At 41.4% G+C, this 15,743-nt stretch overlaps 2 protein-coding genes across 6 annotated transcripts in view; one reads left to right on the top strand and one right to left on the bottom strand.

The window, feature by feature from the left end:
• TRIM37 (tripartite motif containing 37) overlaps positions 1-2,343 on the top strand; it is a 151,561-nt gene extending 149,218 nt beyond the window's left edge. For all 5 annotated transcript variants that reach the window (XM_070772568.1, XM_070772564.1, XM_070772565.1 and 2 more), the window contains one exon: positions 2,080-2,343. Coding sequence is in view for 1 of the 5 variants with exons in the window: in XM_070772564.1 (XP_070628665.1) it covers positions 2,080-2,083 (4 nt within the window). In the remaining 4 variants the exon portion in view is untranslated. The remainder of the gene's footprint in view (positions 1-2,079) is intronic.
• Positions 330-15,743, bottom strand: part of PPM1E (protein phosphatase, Mg2+/Mn2+ dependent 1E) — a 216,341-nt gene continuing 200,927 nt past the window's right edge. Inside the window, exons 4-7 of the mRNA XM_070772569.1 lie at positions 12,598-12,786; positions 9,699-9,842; positions 9,369-9,462; positions 330-4,948 (exon numbers count right to left, since the gene is read on the bottom strand). Coding sequence (XP_070628670.1) covers positions 3,888-4,948; positions 9,369-9,462; positions 9,699-9,842; positions 12,598-12,786 — 1,488 coding nt within the window. The 3' untranslated portion in view covers positions 330-3,887. The remainder of the gene's footprint in view (positions 4,949-9,368; positions 9,463-9,698; positions 9,843-12,597; positions 12,787-15,743) is intronic.

Below are 15,743 nucleotides of genomic sequence, written 5' to 3'. Positions count from 1 at the left end.
CGACTCCATAGAGAATTCTTTGCAGAGAAATATCATGAACAAGAGAACAAAGCACGTCTCTCACCAAAGAGCACCTAGAGTAAGAGTTAGCAATGATGTATCTATAGCTTAGTTACTACATCAAAGTTTATTAGAGTATTTTCCTTTTCCAGAACAATTGCTGTGTCAGTCTGGAGTTCCCTATCTTATTTCATATTTTCTAATTAGTACAACAAATAGTCTTTACAATAGAAGATAAAATGCTGCTAGAGGAAGTAACAATTTTTTTGAACACAGTACCATTTGTCTCAGAAAATAGTCATAATACTGGCAGTACTTTGTTTTGGGGGGGGGGGGGGGGGAACCATTTAAGTTATTCACAGGTCAGAAGGGCAGAGTGGGCACTTGTCCTTTAACATCACGTGCTTTTAAAAGGTGAAAAAAAAGTATGTTCTTTAGCTAGCTGACAATCCAAAGAGTAATTCTCCTCAATTGTAGGGTCAAAGCTGCAGTATTCCTTTTTATGGCCTTGCTTCCATGAGAATGATCACTGAGTGAACAAATTATGTTTAAACATTAAAATAATAATTTAGATCACTTTCTCACAAAGCCTCAGCAAGCCTTTGCTGGGAAAGGAAGTACCTGAACCACAGCAGTTTTATCTGTGAACACGTAACTTCTTTATGCATCATCTGCCCAGCGGACGTTGCGCTTCTTCCTGGCACAGTGTTCCAACAAAGGAGTGCTGTTGTCATGAGATGCAGTGACACTATGCCACCACGCTGACCGTGGCCACCATGAATGTGGTCAGAATCAGACTCAGGATTGACACTGACATTGTTGACATTGTCCTTGGTAAAGGTGTTACTTTCGAGGATCCTCCTGGTTAAATTAAGTGCAACACTAACTTTATATTAATTCAAGGACAATGGATGGCACTTCTAGGTAAAGAAAAGATATATACATGTATTTCCACCTTCCTTTTCAGTACAGACCTAAACAGGATTAACAGCCCCAGTGTTGGGTGCTGTAATGTCACTTAACCTTAGATCTCTCTTAAAAGTCCACATCCGGAAAGTGAACAAAGGAAATTAGGGACCGATTCCCTTTGAAACTCACAGTGAATGTACAAGGAGTTCGCGTGACTTCAGTCAGTGACTTGAAGTCTGTTTCCCTAACCAGCACTACACTCTCTTTTTAATATTTGTTTTACTATTTCCTATTCTAACAAAACTTCGGCAAGCAAACAAATTGATGCAGATCATGTTAAATCGTAAAAGGGATACTGCCACTCTTAAGGATTGGGTGTAGGTCTTCTCCACCATCACTAAATTACACAATGAATAGAAGTACAAAACACATAATTCACAGACTATATACCTCAGCATTAACAGTTAAGATATATTATATGCTTTTATATCTGTCTAATATTTTTACAATCACCAGATACACCATCATTAAATACAAGTTACAGAAATGTGTAGATACCATTAGTTAGAGGGGTATTTATTGCTTACGTCAGCAAGCAGCAAATAAGGGCACAGGATTTGAACTGAAGGGAACTACTTTCTATCACCAGTGGCATTAAGATATAACACTGCATTTCACAAAGCACTGCTTTTTATCTAGTTGATAGACCCAAGAGCAGCATATGTCAGACCAATAACCACTACTTTAATATGTATTATAGAATTTTAAAGGACTTACAAGTGGTACCTAACTACTCTATAAATATGCATGTTGTGAACAAATGAATAGTTGCTAATTTGTACATTATTGGCTTATAACGTGACCACACTAGAACTACTTTTATTTTCTAGAGGGCTACTGGTATGAGAAATGGAGTTAACACTGCTTATGTAGTTACACCTACAAAATTCAGACCCTTAAAGATGCCTGTTACTCCCAGTTTCCAACCATTTTTCCTACTGAACAAAACCTATCACTTGACTTGTACCTTCTTTCACCTTCTTTATTCTGATCAAAATCATCAGCAATAGACAACTATAGAAGAATCTTTTAAAAAACGTTTTGCTTGGCTGAGTGCTTTGGACTATTGTATATACCAATGTTCTGCTGCCTGTTTTCTTGTTTCCCTAGATAATCTGCTTTGAAACTGACACTGCACCTGATGGGTTGTTAACATGATCTAGGCTTCAGAAAATGACCGATGTGGGCGAGGCTCATGGATGGGGGTAAAGCCTCGGGATGGTGAAAAGACTGGTGCAATGGCTGGATCCATGTGTGCCCCCTCCTCCTCAGCCATGTGTCACAGACTTGAGAAGAAATGACTTCAGAAAAGAAAAAGACTGAAAATCTCTACTTACATCCAAATTTTTAAAAATAAAACCTGTAGATTAACAACCTGTTGCTGAAATGCATCTTTTATTTATTTGCTATAGCTACCCTGGCACCCCAAAATATGCTACAGTCCCCCTCTGTGTTTAAAATCCAGGAATCTTAGTCCTCCATTCTGAGTCTGGGGAGCATAAAGTAGTTGTATTGTGCTGTGTGAGCCTCTCAGCAGGAGCATTCAGTGTCTCCCGACAGCACGAGGGAGCCAGTGGCTCCACGCCCGACTGGGAGAGGGCAGAATGTCCTACGGAGACATTTCATGATTCTCAGAACCAGGCTGCTGCACTCAATTAACCTGATTATTAGTTTTATTTGCTGCCTCTAGTTGCAGATATGGTTCCAACTTGAAACTGCAGAAATGGCAAAAAGCAGACAATTTCAAAATATCAAATGTAAATAAATACTGAAATGAGTAACATGTGTCCTGGCTCTCTGGTCTGAAGCTGCAGGACTCAAATTTACAACTAAACAGACCTCAGCTGCAGTCAGCCACATTCTCCTTTGCACGTGGCCTCTGGGCTCACTTTAGGCAGTTACTTTCAGCCTCTTCCATACCAATTATTCCATCCCCTCAGGGGAAACAATTTTAGAGAAGTTAAAACTAGTATTTTTCATTCTCCAAAACCACTTTTTATTTTATTGTAGTATATGCCTTTACTGTCTGTGAACTTTAAAAAAAAAGAAAAAAGGCAGAAAAAATAGAAATACTATCTGATTTTCTTTTAAAATGGCAACTTGATTCTAGTATATTTGTACCTGAAATCATCTCCATTAAACAAGTTTTTATTCCTGAGATGAAGGTACAATGAAAAACACATTAGCATCATAGGTTAAAACCAGTTGACAGTGGTCTTCTAAAAAACAATTCCGTCAAAAGCACCATAACAGGTTATGAAACTCCCAAATAGCTACAGCCCTAGGAAATACTTAATTCAAAAAATTTTCATTGTTGGTCTTTTATGTTACAGGAAAAAAATTAGTGAATCTGTTTGACTATATACCACCTCACAAGTCTGAGAATATGACATTTTTACACTAGTTTTCTACTTTCATTTTTTCCAGTTAAAACCCATATGGCTTTTAGTCTTTTACCTACCAAAAACAGGGGAGAGGTTTCCCCTCATCATCCCCAGTCTTCTGAGGAACATCCTCAAGTAGATCTAATTCTGCATTAAGTTTTCAAGAGATATATTAGGCACATCAGACCGAATTTCACCTGCATCCAGATTTCAGCACTATGTATCCTGACTGAAGTAACTCGCCAGCCTCCACTAGTGACGTGACGGGGTCTTGGGGGGTGTATGTAGGTATAGAGACACATCACAGGGACCAGTGGTATAATTTTGCTAGTGAAACTAGCAAAAATTTTGCTTTTTATTAGATTGAAAACACTGTATTGAGTTTCCTAGAGATCTATTTACATTTAAGAGTTGAGCCATCCATGGCTCATTATAATGAAGCACACATTATTTCAGAAATACCTACCTTGTTTCTACTCTGATGGTGATATCTGTATTGGGGGAGAGCTAGCTAGCCTACTTTAGAGAGAAAGATTATATTTTAAAGCTCCAGGGAAGCTCTGGGTGTGCAAGGTCGTTACTCTTTTTGGGCTTCCTCATCACGTTTTCACTGTACCCTTTCCAGCTATTTTGCCTCCATGGCAGAGAACTTCTTAACATACTATTTCTCTTCCCATTTCGAATAAGTGAGGACAGGCTACTGCCTGTTTTGTGGGAAGGCTCTTGAGCAGAGAGAAAAGAATAAAACTTTGGATTAAACCTGAATCCATGCCGCCTCTTTGAGTAGTGGTAATGTAAATGAGATAACCTAGAAACTCTCTTTCCCAGGAACTTGAACTGTTCATTTTCCAGCCTAGAACAAACAGGAGGCAAGCTCCCCATGCTGCATACCTGCTGCCCTGTTGAACCCATGTTAAAAGAAGAGAGAACCTCTCCAGCACCACTCCATTCAGGGAATGATGATGGAACTGATTTTTTCTCCATTATTAGCTCATTAATAAGATTTGCTCTCTTTGGTGCACCAGGACCAAACATCTCAACTGGTGGCAAAAACTGGGCACCGTGAGGCTTGCTTGTTTCTATCTGTGTGAGATCTAGGTAGCCCGGGTCTTCCAGCACGTTGCCTTGGGACCCTGGGCTCAGGCTGGTTCTATCCGTGAAAGAATCCACACGCCCCTCGTAGCCCAGATCGGCTGGGGCGGAGCACTGGTGCTGGGGCCAGGGGCGCTTGCACTCCCCGTGACTCTCCTTGTCATCCCCACCAGCTTCTTGCCCTCCTTGGAAAGAGTTCTCTGTCCAATCTGAGTCCTCACTAACATTTACAGCTTTGTTCATGTCCCTCAGGAAAACCACAATAACAGTGATGTTATCACTTGACCCTGCATCACGAGCTGATGCCACTAACTTGTGGGCAACCATGCTGCTGTCTCCATTATTCTCCTTCAAGTGGTCGGACACGACTTTCACTGCCTCGTCAGGGTTCACGGTGTCGTAGAAGCCGTCGCAGGCCAGAATGAGGTAGTCTTCAGTTCCATCCAGAACAGTAGAGGCAGAATCGGCATCCCCACAGATATATGGCTTATGTTCAGCATCTCCTGCGGGAATTAGCAAACAGGTCATTTTGGTTTATCTTGCAGGTCAGAATGTTTATGGCCAGCTCTAATGTCCTGAGCAGAGAAGGGCCCTCTGTTGAGGGAACAGTATTACCAGAGACACAGAGGCAACTGCTAGGGAGTAATCTGTAGTTGAATACTTGGTGCAGCAACAGACTGGAGAACTCAGGCCCAACTAAGCTAGGTTTGTGCCACCAGATTACTGCGGTAATGGATCATCTGCGATGCATTTTAGCACTTCCAGGTCCAGAGCACTTCCAGATCCCTTGTTTATATTCGCTGTGCTCCTTTAGTACTTGGGGAGAGCCTCAGCAAATGGGTCCTGTGCCTGCCAGGTAACCAAATAACATCACCACAAGGGATACTCACTGGCTTCTCTACATGAAAAACATGGAGTACTGAGCAATAGTTCCTAGATTAGGATATTATAATTTGTTGGTGGTTTTTTGTTTGTTTGCTTACAAAGTGCTTTATCATTCTTAAAGTAGTAGCATATAGCTTAGTGGTCAAGGATGCAGGCAGCAGAGTCAGGATGCCTGGATCCAGGTCATAGCACTTTAAAGACTCTTCAGTTAGTATCCTCTCTATTGCACTAAAACTGAGCCTTCTGACGAGGGGAAGATAAAATGAAGATAAGTATACTTACTTAGATGCTGTGGCCATATTGTCACTGTCTGTGGGATCTGTTATTGGTTCTCTCTTACCCTAGTAAAGTTCTCTCCAATATTTCACATCTCTCTTTAATCTTCAGATAGGCCCAGAAAGCTCAATAGGAACATTACGGATAACTCTGTTAGAACCACTGTGGGCCACGTGCCCTACCCAGCAGACCACATGATGGGATACCCTAAACAACAGATAACTTAATATTTAATTACCTGGTTTAGTTTATCTGCAAGACAAGAACCTAGTCTTTTTCATACAGTAGCAAGACCCATCTTCCTCAAGTATGGTTTTGATCTTGTCAACTTTAGTTCTATACCGTGCAGTCTTCAGTAACCTGTTACAGCTGATGAAAGCTTCCAATCATGGGGATTCAGTGTCCTCCACCAACCTACTTTACTAAATGTCCCCATCCCCTACTCCACCTGACTGTATTATTATCATTATTTTCTGAATTCCAGCTCTAAAAATAAATGTGATCTGAGTCATACTGTTCCGAAAAATCTTGTTTTAGTGCTTCAATTAAAAGGCTACTGCAACTGTTAGTTTGGAACAGAACATACAAAGATTTGCACAAGAGAAAATGCTGCCAGAATTCTGGCTTTTCACCTGCTCTACTGTTAGATGTCAAATTCATGACATTTCGCCCCCAAATTTGGTAGGAGGGCATGGTCGCCCATTTCACGGTGGAAATGGCACCATCCTCTTGTCTTCTACCCCCTCTCTCCATATGCCAGGAAACATACCATGTCAACTCTGGATCATCAATCCAAAGGGCTCAGGGGGAGACACAGTTGAAATGAGTTTCATTTTAAAAGTATTAGTGTCATTTATTTTCTGAGTAGAGTTGAACTCTGCTTAGGAGTCCTTTTTCTTGTCTTTATTTAGCCCCCTGATTTACTCCATGAGCTTTCCAAATCTTACATTCTTCAACTCTTTCCAGTTCAGTTATTGGATTTTGGTAGATGGCATATTTCCTACTTCAAAGAAAATTAAGTTTACCAGGCCTGAATTCCCTCAATTCCTCCTCCTGACTTAAAAAACAATCTCTAGCAGTTTACCTATATCCACAACCATTTTCTGTTTTCAAAATTCTGTGACTTTTTTAACTCACTTGATCTCTGTAGCATTTGACCCTGTTAACTATACACGCCTAGAAAAACCCCCTCCCCAGCATCTGACACCCTGCGTCTCTGTCTCTTCCTGATTTTCTTTACTGGCTCCTTCACTTAATAGCAACCCAAATCATTGTATGCTAAGACTGTGCCAGGCAGGGTTCTAAGTGTGTGTGTGTGTGTATTATACTATCTAATACAAAAACAATGAGTCAGGTACTATGACTATTCCTGCCTTACAAGGGAACAAACAGATGGGAAGTTCAGTAAATTCACCTAGGCCCACAGCTGGTAAAGTGGCAGAGCCAAGACGCACACCCGGAGAGTATGACGTCATGGTCTTCTACCGTAAGGAAAGAGCCTCAGCCTTGGTCTGTCTTCACACTACATACTCCTGGGCAATGTCATCCATTCCTGTGGTTTCAACTACTGTATATTCACTTTCACTTTTCACTTTCATGCATTGGAGAAGGAAATGGCAACCCACTCCAGTGTTCTTGCCTGGAGAATCCCAGGGACGGGGGAGCCTGGTGGGCTGCGGTCTCTGGGGTCGCACAGAGTCGGACACGACTGAAGTGACTTAGCAGCATATATATATAAAATCACTTCACAGGTTGCTAATATTATTTCCAAAATGGGATGAATTCCCAAATCTGTCTCCAACTCACAACTCTGCTAAGCTCCAGATCTGTATTTCCAACTGCATATAATTGGAATTACCTGCATATAAATTACCTCTTCCGAGACGTCCCACAGGCACCTAGCATGCAAATATGTCCAAAATGAACTCATTATCTGCCCTCCTCCCTCCTCCCCAACTGCTGCTGCTTCATCATCTTCTTAGTGACACAAGTCAGAAACCTAGAAGTTAACTTTCCTCTTTCTCCCCAAAAACTGTCATTTCTGTCTCATCAATTTATACCCTCTTCTGTATTTCTTTTTTTTAGCTGTCCACATTGCTGAATGATCTCTCATCTAGGTTTTTCACTCTAATTCATCTTCCGTAATCATTACAAATATTTGTAAACACAAACCTGACCACGTGGGCCCTCAGCTTGCTCACCCAGCGAAGCCCAGGCACTGAGGCTGGCATTCAAGCCCCTCCACACTGGCACCAGCACTGCCTCTCCCCACCCCGTCCCCTGGCCCAGCCTCCTGCACCCGTCCCTGTTCCGGAAACAGGACCTGCCCTCGGAGGCGCCCGTGTGTTTGCACTCCTCACTTCCGGGGCCCTTCTCTAGGTCCTGTCCTCCGGTCCACCTCAGAAGTCACTTCCTCTCTGCAGTCAGCCGTTTCCTCTTCGACTGTCACTTATTCAAGGACATTGCTTTTTCCCCTTGTGTCATATTTTTAGAAGCAAGAAATGACAAGGATCCTCTAGTAAAGTTGCTTCTATAACAAGCATTAAAGTCACCTCGCAATACTCTGACAAAGACAGTAAGATCAAGAGAAGAGGTCTCTGGAGTTGTCAAAAATAATCCTATTTGAAGGTGTGTTTTAGAAATCAGAAATTTCCCCCTTTTGGCCTTATTCCAGATTTCCTAATGACTCCCTTGGTCTAAGGTGAAGCCAACTCTCAATTTTTCAAGAGGTATTTGTAGAATCTTTGAGCTTCCTCTTTCTCTCTCAGCCTTCTGCTGCTCACATTTGGGCCACTTCACAGCTTGCCAGCACCTTCCCAAAGAGTGGGAGGGAAATCACATCAATGGTGAAACGGAATCAGTCCTTTGAGATTTTATTAATGTTCTAGAATTTTTTGGTAATGATAAGCAAAATCTGGGGATCAGACACCAACTCCATTTATCCATGTTATCCTATGTCAAATCACTTCATTTCTTTAGGAGGCAGTGACAGAACTGTAGCATATTACCCATAGAGACACACATTCATCTGTTCTTTAAAAAAAAAAGAAAGAAACAAAGTGAAGCTAAGCCATGAAAACCCAACGCAACAGACCCAGGTGCAAAAGTGAGACAGAAACGGCCGTAGCCCGCTCTCTGAGCTGCACCCTCTCATTCTGTCCAACCAGCTCAGCTCTTTACTCTGAATCTTCAACAAAGAGTTTCATTGACTTTACTCTTCATTTAAAGAATTTAGGTTCCAGGGAAGTAGATTTTCTGAAACCCCAGGGTAATCTAACAACTACACTCCACACAGAGTAGAATTAGTTTTCTAATTTTAATATAGTAAAAATTATTTTCACCCAAAAAGCATGTTGTTTGTGTCATTTTATAATTCAATGAAAAAATGAAAGATATAAGCAAAATAAAATATAGGGACTTCCATTTTCTGGAAAATACTGATTTAAGCTAAATTTGACCCAAAATGGAATGGAAAATGAGGATCAGTGGGTTTTAAGCAGATTTATATTCCAGAGATTAAAGGCTTCCCTTTAAAAAAAAAGAAACTAGTAAGTTCTGCATCTCTTAATATAGTTCCCTTTTAAAAATGGAATTTATATAAATGTGTAGGTTAAATAATTAATTAAAAGAGGCATTAGACAATAACAAGCACTCTGAAAATCTAAGTTATTATCTCAGGTTCCCTTGTATCAGATTAACATTAAGAACAGTGTTCTGGAAGAGGACAGTTTGGAGAAAAAATAATTAATTGGTTTTTCCTACCAATAGCTCTGGAGACAGACAGACTTCCATTCACCCTCCAGGCACCAAACCAGACTACACAACCTCCAAGGGCCTCAATCCGCTGCTTTTCATCCTGCACAGCAATGCAACAGAAAGAAGCAAATAATTGGGTTCAAGATTTATTCAGCTACCTTAACAGTAAACAACAGATATAATATTCATCGGCTTCCCGGAAAGGGTTCTCTTTACTCTTCCTTTGAAAGGTGGGCTTGGTTGCTGAGATAATGGTGGTAATCATAATAATAACTGAAAAGTAATAACTAGAAAACTGCCTCTGGCACGTGCCCTAACGTAACAGAGCACACCTACCTCTCTGTCCGGTTTGTGTGGCTTCATTAGTTCAACAGCTTGGCCCTTCCGCACAAGCATAACCTGGGAATCACCCACCCAGGCCACGTGTAACATGTTGCCTCTGATAAAAGTCACCACTCCTGTGGTCCCACATCTTAAGCTCTGAAAGTAATATCAATAAAACAAGTCAGTAAAAATTAGCAGACATCAAATTCTCATTGAGAAGCAATTTATAGATAATACAGACTTTTCAGATGGAAGCAAAACTACCAATAACTTGATTTCACAAATAAAATAGCAATTCCCATTTCTCAGTGCATTTTTACATGCCTGATGTATTTATATGTGCACACACACATATAGATTTTATCTGTGATATGCAAGGCAGAGACAATTATCAATTCACTTTATTTATTTATTTTTTTTTGACCATGCATGCAGCATGCAGGACCTTTCCTGACCAGGGATGGAAACTGTACCCCTGTGTTGGGAGTACAGAGTCCTAACCTCTGGACCACCAGGGAAGTCCTCTATTCCATTTCATACACAGGGAAGAAAACTGGCGGGTTATGTGCCTTGCCCAACGGCAGGTACAGATCAGTCCTGAACTGAAATTTTTCCCTCCCGGTCCAGTGCTAAACCACAATATCAACCCTTAGAGTAAAGATCTCCGTATTCTGGTCTCTGTCTTGTTATTGACCTACTGTACGTTCAGGGCGAGAGTCCTAGCTTTACGAAATAGCGTACAAGCGTCTGGTGGGTACACAACAAGTGCCTCCATATGCTGGATATTAAAACAGGAGCCAAGAGAGAACATACGTTCCCTGGAGTGCTAAGATGCTTCTACCTTTAAAAACAAAACCAAAATCTACAATAATTTTAGGGACCTTTGCTTTTGGAACATTGCATGAAAAACTAACACCAGCCTGGAATTTCATAGCTCAGTACCACTGTACTTAATGCTCTTGATACTACTATCCTAAAATGACATCTCCATTTCACATGAAAAAAAGAAGTGAAAGTTATAGTCACTCAGTCTTGTCTGACTCTGTGACCCCATGGACTGACCGTAGCCCACCAGGCTCCTCTGTCCATGGAATTCTCCAGGCAAGAATACTGGAGTGGGGAGCCATTCCTTTCTCCAAGGGATCTTCCTGCCCCAGGGATCCAACCCTGGTCTCCTCATTGCAGGCAGATTCTTTACCATCTGAGCCACCAGGGAAGCCCTCCATTTGACATGAGTCACCACCAAATAAGCATGACTTTTTGTTACTAAGGACTTGGCCTAAATTACACTTGATCTTAGCCAAAAGGCCGAGAAGCGATAAGGACTTGGCCTAAATTAGAACCAGTGCATCAAGGGTGGTAACAGGCCTCTCGCATCCAGTGAGAAAACAACTTCTCATTTTCCCTATACAGGGAAGGTTTGTTATAAATCCTCACCCACCAATAAAATGTCTTCCCACACAGAATGTTCAACACCTCAGCCCCTGGAACACATGATAAAGACACTTGAGTGCATATGCCCCAGAGGGAACAGGAGGCAGGGCCGCCGCGCAACAGGAATAGCTGCTGCTTTCTCCCCAGCAGTTAGCAGCACATGGAAGCACGAGGAGGAGCGAAGGAACTGCTGAGACGAACCTAAATTATTCAAGAGAACTGTTGGCAAGACCAAGAGACAGCTAGAATCACTGGCAAAGCAAACGAGGTGAACGTGGTCAGGAAGAAAGCCATGATTCTGAGGACACAGAAGGAAAGGGATACAACAGAGGATGAAGACGACAAGGGTCGATGATGACAGGCCAGCTCACAGGGTCAGGTCATGGCCTCAGTCCCAGTGAAGACAGCCGGCAGCTGGCCTCCCCCCGAGACTGGCCGAGTCTGAGGGCAACAACTGTGTTTTGTTTTCTAGCCCACCTCTATCTGCAGAGCCCAGTGGTTACTGTTGTTGGGTTTGTGTATTAGTCTAAACCTGGGGGGCAGGTGGGGACACAGAACACTGCCCTTGCTTAACTACTGAGCAGAGCTGAATTACTGCTTAGTCAATTCCAAGCCCCATGATTGCCCTATAGCGTAACAATGAAATCAAAGAAATGGATTAAAGGATTACCCTGTTCTGTCCAAGTCCATTTCAAAAAGAGTTAATGCTTACGTCACAGGGCAGGGGTCTTATTTTTCTGTGTGTATATAATTCTGCAATTGCTTTTTAAAATTAAAAAAAAATATTCTCTTTCTGTTGGTCCCTAGTTGGAAATGAGTATAAAGTCCTGTAGTTAATTATGTACCAATGCCCAGAATGATAATTAGATTAAAATCTTTACTTTTAGATCTTAATATAGCCCCTGTCATTCATTCAGAGTAAAACCTTAGGTCTGATTAACCTTAAGAAATTGGGACGTGAGCTCTGACTTTTCTTCCTGTTAAGAGAAAACCAGTTCAAGGAGCATCTAAGGATTCACTCTCTCCAGGCAAAAGTTTTCCTCAAGAGATACACAGCGAACACTGCCAACCCATTCAGAACCAAATGCATGGAGAAATCCCAGCTTCTGTTTCCTTTTTAGACCATTGTTTTAATCACCATATTCAGATTTTGTCAGCAAAAGTCTGCTTAGAGAGCTGGTCCTGGTGTGAAACTGACAGGCAATGGTGAATAAGATAAAACTCACCTGCCAAATCCAGCAGCCTCCTGGCTTTTTAGAAAATTATAGCTTGGAGATTCTCTACAGTACGTCATAGCACCCCACTAAATCTATCCCTAAAGAGGGAATTAGGCCTACAACAGAATCAAGAACGTAGTTTGGAAGAGAGCTTTAAATAATGTCTATCACAAAAGAGAAAATCCAAAACAGCCCTTTAGCCACAGAACAAGTGAGCTCAGCCAGCGTAGTGTGGCTGGCCTCCTGTGAAAGCAGCATACCTCCCTGGCGGCCTTCTGGACAAAGCGCTCGTCGGTGACGCGGAAGGCTCGGCACAGGGCCTCGGCAGGGTCGTGGGGGAACGTCTCCTGGCGCACTAGGTTCACGTGCAGGTGGATGGAGGCGTAGATGGCAGCATCCACTCCCCCGTGGCCGTCAAACACGGCAAAGTAAGCTTGTTCTTCCTGGTCCTGTCCATGGAAACACAGACGCAGTTCAGGGAGTTAAGCTGTGGCGCGCCTCAGATGAGCCAGTCCCCTGCACGGCTGCCCATCCTCCTCCACCGCCTTGTCACCCGGATTATGAGACTGAATGTTTCCCTTCTCTGACGTGCCTGATCCATGGCTAAAATACCTGCAATATCAGGGCATCTGTGTTTACACACCAGAACACTGGAACACATCATGCCCAATTAGCTCAGGCTGAAGTGCCCTCTCTCACTGTGAAAGCTGTTGTCTTGTACCATGGAAACCACCCACATCCATTTGCTGCGAAGTTGCTGTTACAAGTTGTGAGGGGGAGGAAAGAGAAGGGAGGGGGAGGAGTTGAGCAAAGGCTGTTCTGGATTGAAGATGTTTGTCAAAATGAAAATATTTAAATAATAAATTAGAAACTCAGGACAATAGGAAATAATTGGCCTTCCAAGCACAAGGCCAATTATGTTTGATTATTTAAAATACACAGATAATGAAAGCATACACATACTTCTAAACTGTAATATTGGCTTCATAAATCATTCATGATCACATTGTATTCTCACCATAAATAACGCAGTCTCTAAACAGGCTACACAAACTTGAACGTCAGATGTCTACATGCCCTGTAGCCTTGTCCCCTAATCAAGATGTCGCTTCACATTTCCCTGCCCACTCAGTGCTCGAAGCTGTAGAGCAAGTGCCAGAGGAGGGTCTTCCAAACCTGTGATTTACCTCGACACAGGACGCCTAATCACGAGATTACGTTTAACTCAGTAAGAACTCGTTTTTTCTTTCTCTTCAACTCCAGTGTTTAAATCTCAGCTCTGGCTCACTTAGACAAGATCTGTAACTCACTGAACTCTCACTGAGCCCTGTGATTCTTTTAGGCAACACTATGTAAGGATTTTCATTTGGAAGTTTTGACTTCTTTGGGCGCTTGCAGAGTTCAGCTGAGTCCAGACCCTGTCATTCAAAGTAAATAAAATATACCAAGTAAAGCAAGACATGAAAACAAGGCAAGTATTCATCAATAGGTGAGTGAATAAAGGAAATGTGTATACACACACACACACACACACACACACACAACGGAATATTACTCATCCATAAAAAAGAATGAAATTCTGCCATTTGCAGCAATATGGATGGACCTAGAAAATACTATGCTTAGTGAAATGTGAAGAGGCAAATACTGTATGTAATCATTTATATTGGAATCTAAAAAATAAACCAAACAAATGTATATAACAAAATAGACACAGACTCACAGATATAGAGAACAAATTAGTGGTAACCAGTGGGGAGGGATGAGATAGGGATATGGGGAGAGAGATATAAACTACTATGTATAAAATAAATTAAGCAACAAAGATATATTATATAACACAGGGAATTATAGCCATTATCTTGTAGTAACTTCTAATGGAATATAATCTGTCCAAACACTGAATCACTGTGCTGTACACTTGAAACTAATATAGTATTGTAAATCAATTATATTTTAATTTTTAATAAATGGATAAATAGGTATGGTATGTATGTATACACACACAATGGAATAGTACTCAGCCACAAATAAGAATAAAATGTTGCCAACTGCAACAACGTGGGTAGACTTGGAGGGCATTATGCTTAGTAAAATGAGTCAGGGAAAGACAAACACTGTACTGTATATTATCACTTATGTGAGCAATCTAAAAGATAAAACAAATGAGTACTACAAAGCGAAAACAGGTTCACAGATCCAGAGAACAAACTACTGGTTACCAATGGGGAGAGGGAAGTGGGGAGAAGCAAGGTAAGGGTAGGGGATTAAGAGACACAAACAACTATGTATAAAGTACATAAACTACAAGGATATAGTATATAATGCAGGGAATACAGCCAATATTTTATAATAACTTTAAATGAGCTTTAATCTATAAAAATTTCAAATCACTATGTTGTATACCTAAAACTAATACTATAAATCAACATATCTCAACAAACATTTTTATTTAAAAAAATGACAGTAAATTAAAAAATATATATTTATCTAGTTGGCTACCCCAGGTATTAGCTGCGGCACACAGGATCTTTGATCTTCATTGCAGCACGTAGGATCTTTAGTTGAGGGGTTTGGACTCCTAGTTGTAGCACGTGGGGTCCAGTTCCCAAACCCAGGCCCCCTGCTTTCGAAGCGAGGTGTCTTAGCCACTGGACCAGCAGGAAAGTCCCCAACAGCAGTAATTTTTTAAAATGTACTCATTTATAAACAGCTCAATTGGCAGGGTAAGGGTAAAATTTAAAATAGCATATGTAAGCAGTTTTTAAATGATTAGTGAGCTGATATGGGATCATCACAAAGAAGAAGGGAGCGATAATAGTTTCATGTGGGCATGAAAATATACTTTAAACAACATGAGATTGGTAAAGAGATTCTTAAACAATATAACATCAGAAGAAACAAAGGAGCCAACAGGATCTCTTCTTTAAAAAAAAAAAATACTGGTATCTTCCCTGTTATAAAGATAATGGGTCTATGGAAGAAACCTAAATGTCCATCGACAGATGAACAGATAAAGATGTGGCAGGGGGAGTGCGCGTGTGTGGTGGAGTACTACTTAGCCATAAGAGAAGTGAAATGACGTAATTTGCAGCAACAATGATGGACCTAGAGATTATCATATTAAGACAAGTAAGTCAGAAACACCAACACAGTATGCTAACACATATGTATGGAATTTAGAAAGATGGTAACAATAACCCGGTGTACGAGACAGCAAAAGAGACACTGATGTATAGAACAGTCTTATGGACTCTGTGGGAGAGGGAGAGGGAAAGGGTGGGGAGATTTGGGAGAATGGCACTGCAACATGTATAATATCATGTATGAAACGAGTTGCCAGTCCAGGTTCGATGCACAATACTGAATGCTTGGGGCTGGTGCACTGGGATGACCCAGAGGGATG

The sequence above is a fragment of the Bos indicus genome, chromosome 19 (assembly GCF_029378745.1).
Source record: "Bos indicus isolate NIAB-ARS_2022 breed Sahiwal x Tharparkar chromosome 19, NIAB-ARS_B.indTharparkar_mat_pri_1.0, whole genome shotgun sequence".
Classification (NCBI taxonomy): domain Eukaryota; kingdom Metazoa; phylum Chordata; class Mammalia; order Artiodactyla; family Bovidae; genus Bos; species Bos indicus.
This window is presented reverse-complemented; position numbering and strand designations above follow the sequence as displayed.